This window comes from Nicotiana tomentosiformis, chromosome 4 (genome assembly GCF_000390325.3).
Source record: "Nicotiana tomentosiformis chromosome 4, ASM39032v3, whole genome shotgun sequence".
Lineage (NCBI taxonomy): Eukaryota > Viridiplantae > Streptophyta > Magnoliopsida > Solanales > Solanaceae > Nicotiana > Nicotiana tomentosiformis.
Window position 1 is genome coordinate 63,733,925 of NC_090815.1, and position 3,898 is coordinate 63,737,822.

The 3,898-nt window shown below is 45.3% G+C and overlaps 1 protein-coding gene across 1 annotated transcript; it reads right to left on the bottom strand.

Annotated features, from left to right (window-relative positions):
• Positions 1–641: 641 nt before the first annotated feature.
• Positions 642–1,472, bottom strand: LOC138909814 (uncharacterized). Its single transcript, XM_070201031.1, has 3 exons — positions 1,372–1,472; positions 942–1,179; positions 642–857 (listed from the first exon to the last, which is right to left on the bottom strand). Exons 1-3 carry the CDS (start codon positions 1,470–1,472, stop codon positions 642–644), a joined length of 555 nt encoding a protein of 184 aa, XP_070057132.1.
• Between the last annotated feature and the right edge of the window lie 2,426 nt (positions 1,473–3,898).

Sequence of the window (3,898 nt, forward strand, 5' to 3'; positions counted from 1 at the left end):
GCCTTCATATATAAAATCACCCTACTGGGAACCTCTCCACTCGATCCTAGGTAACCCCGGCATCGCCAAAATCACGGTAGCGTGATAATCCAGAATAGCATGACATGGGGACAATCAATCCATGCCTAGAATCATGTTGAAATCAACCATACTAAGCAATAAGAGATCAACTCTAGTCTCCAACCCTCCAAGGTCACCACACACGACCGACACACACGGTCCACAATAATAGTATCGCCCACCGGTGTAGATACATAAACAGGCGAAACTAAGGACTCACGGGGAATATCCAAATAACGAGTAAAATAGGATGATACATATGAATAAGTAGAACCAGGGTCAAATAATGTGGAAGCATCCCTGTGGGACACTGAAACAATACATGTGATCACTGCGTCTGAAGCAACGGCCTCTGGCCTGGCAGGAATAGCATCGAATCGAGCTTGACCACCATTTGATCGGCCTCTAGCTGCCTGAGTCCCACCCCGAGCTGGCTGAGCGGGTGGTGCAGTAACTGATGCGGAAGTCATAACCTGACCCCTCTACTGAATTGGACCTCCCAAGAGACGGGGACAATACCTCATCACATGTCCAAACTCCCCACACTCGTAGAAACTTCGATCTGTCAATGGTGGTGGACACTAAATCGGACCTCGAGAACTAGCATAGCTACTAGAAGGACCTGGTACAGATGAACCCTGAACTGATGGAGCACGGGATGAGCTCTGAGCTGGGAGGGCACTAAGACATAACTGACCCGGACGAGCACTGTATGATCCATGGCTAGCTGATGCACCACGATGAACCGGATGAGCCATCTGAGCAGGACTATAAGGACGACCCATGTTGTGGTGGGACTGCCCTCCGGAAGAAACACAGCTGAAACCACCCGAACCACAAGGCCGCTTGACCTCCCTCTCCTCACGCTCCTAGCTACAGACCTGATCTAGCCGCCTAGCAATATCAACCACCTCGTCGAACCTAGCACCCAATGCAATCTCCTGAGTCATAACAAAGCATAGTCCATAGTTGTGGCCATCAATGAACCTTCTAATCCTCTCCCTCTCTGTGGGAACCAACCAGATTGTGTGATGATCCAACTCTGAAAATCTCATCTCATACTGGGTCACGGACATACCCTCCTGGCATAGCTGCTCAAACTGCCTACGCAACTTCTCCCTGCGGGTCTATGGAACAAACTTCTTCAAGAAGATAACGGAGAACTCGTGCCAAATAAGTGGTGCAGCGCCGACTAGCCTACACAACTCATAAGCCTTCCACTATCTCAAGGCTCCCCCCGATAGATGGAAAGTAGTAAATGGGACTCCACTAGTCTCCAAAATACCCGTCGTGCGAAGAATCCACGGGCACCTGTCCAAGAAGTCCTGAGCATCCTCTGACTCAGCCCCACTGAATGATGGAGGCCTGAGCCTCCCAAACTGCTCTAGCCTCTTCTGCTCCTTGTCACTCATGGGTGGGACAACTGGGGCTTGAGCTGCTGCAACCGGCTGGGCTGGTAGTACACCCGGTGTCTGAAATCTCTAAACTACCTGCTCTGGAGTACGGGCGGCAGAAGTCTGAGCACCTACCCCGGCCTGAGAAGTTGTTGGTGCAGCCGGAACTAAAACCGCCTGAGCAAGGCTAGTGCATAAAGTCAATATCTGGGCCAGAGTCTCCTGAAGGCCTGGAATCACAATGGGCATAGCTGGTGACTGAGCTGGTCCCACCGGCTCAACCACATGTGGTGCATGCTCCATAGCTGGAGCAACTGGTGGATCTACAGGTGTTGCCCTAGCTGCTGTACGAGCTGTACCTCGGCCTCTACCATGGCCCCGGCCTCTCGCGTCCCTAGCTGGTGGTACTGGTGGTCGTCTGCCCGATCCGGTAGCACGTGTCCTCACCATTTGTGAGAGAATAAAATAGCAGAAGTTTAGTTTTCGTAATTAACAAATCTGCACGACAAGAATACAAGAAAGTGAAGTTTTCCTAATGGTTCGATAACCTCTCGAAGCTAAGTACAGACGTCTCCATACCGATCCGCAAGACTCTACCAAATATGTTCATGAATCGTGAGACTTATGTAGCCTTGGCTCTGATACTAAATTGTCATGGCCCAAAACTCAATATGTTGTGATGGCGCCTATCACAGTACTAGGTAAGCCAACAGCCACAAGTAATTACGCATTTTTAAATTTGAAAATAAGATAAAACAGGTTTAACAGTAATAACTCTCATAAACAGTCGATAAGAAACACTGCGATTCAAATAAAAAATTCCCCAAAATCCGGGTGTCACTGAGTACATAAGCTACTAAATATCAACATAGTCAAAACTTCTTATACAACTATCTGGAAAGATAGAACAATGCTAAATAAAGGAAAAAGAAGGAGAGTCGAGGTCTGCGACGTCAAGGTAGTTACCTCAAAAGTCTCCAAGCCGGAAGTACTCCAAAGCTAGAAACCACCGTTCCCAGAAGTACTTGGATCTGCACACAAAGTGTAGAGTATAGTATGAGTACAACTGATCCAATGTACTCAATAAGTAACAGGACTAACCTTGGGCTGAAAGCAGTTACGAGCTCAAATAGATACAGTCCAAATCCATATTTTAACAGTGCAGATATGACAAGAAAAATGACAAAAATAACTCGGAGAAATCTCATAATCAGTTTGTGCACAGTACAGAAATGTAGACATGCTTTCAAGTTTAACAGTTTAAGTTCAACACGGATAAAATATGCCAAGTGTGACTGATATGAGGAATGTTACATCTGTATATCTACGTGTCAAATGTGCATGTCACATGTAATGCATCACAATGATAACCTCACGTACTCACACTCTTAGAGTACTCAATCTGACTGGCTCAACTCTCACTCATCACACTCAATCACTCAGCATTGTAAGGTACCTGCGCTCACTGCTGGTATGTAAGACTCCGGAGGGGCGGATCCTTCCCAAGCGCTAATATAAAGCCAATATGGCATGCTGCGGCATGCAACCCGATCTCATAATAATATATAAAGCATATAAGGCCTGCTGCAGCGTGTAACCCGATCCGAAATAATGATATATATAAAGCTAAGAAGGCATGCTGCGGCGTGCAGCCTGATCCACAACCTCACTCAAAATATGGCTCTCAGGCCCCAACTCAGTCATCAATCTCTCCAGTCTCTCGGGCTCACAAATCTCATGCCAATCATTCCAAATAGTGATACATGATGTAACAATAAATAACAACAGAGACTGAGATATGATATGCAAATGATGGAAGTGACTGAGTACATAATTGCAATTTAAGCAAGTAATTCAACAATAGCAACAACCTCTGTAGGTCCCAAAAAAATAAGCACATTGTCTAAACATGATTTCTAACATGGATTGCAGCTCAATTACTCTAACATGTAGGTATTTCATGAAGAGCAACAAGGTTAAATAACTACACAGTACCACGGAAACAACTGAGTCATAATTACCACGGTGCACGCCCACACGCCTGTCACCTAGCATGTGTGTCACCTCAATACCAACCACGTGACACGTATTTCAGGGATTTATACCCTCAGAATCAAGTTTAGAAATATTACTTACCTCAAACCGTGCAAATGTCTACTCCAACAAGCCCTTGCCTCGCGAATCAGTCTCCGGACAGCTCGAATCTAGCCACAAATAATTTAATACAATCAACACAAGCTATAAGAATCAATTCCATATGATAAAGTTAGGTTCTTTAATAAAATTCAAAAAGTCAACCCCGAATTCACGCCTCGAAATCCGATAAAATTAACAAAATCCGAACACACATTCAATAACGAATCCAACCATATCAAAATTACTCAATTCCAATCTCAACTCGACCTTCAAATCTTCAAATTAAAGTCTATGATGTTTCTACAATT

What these genes read in the sequence shown, in the direction of transcription:
- LOC138909814 (XM_070201031.1), bottom strand. Translation starts at nt 1,472, where the DNA reads ATGAGTGACAAGGAGCAGAAGAGGCTAGAGCAGTTTGGGAGGCTCAGG. An exon ending in GCTCAGGACTTCTTGGACAG is followed by an intron (nt 1,180 to 1,371) that starts GTGCCCGTGGAT and finishes ATAGACCCGCAG; the next exon opens with GGAGAAGTTGCGTAGGCAGT. An exon ending in TTGCTAGGCGGCTAGATCAG is followed by an intron (nt 858 to 941) that starts GTCTGTAGCTAG and finishes TCCGGAGGGCAG; the next exon opens with TCCCACCACAACATGGGTCG.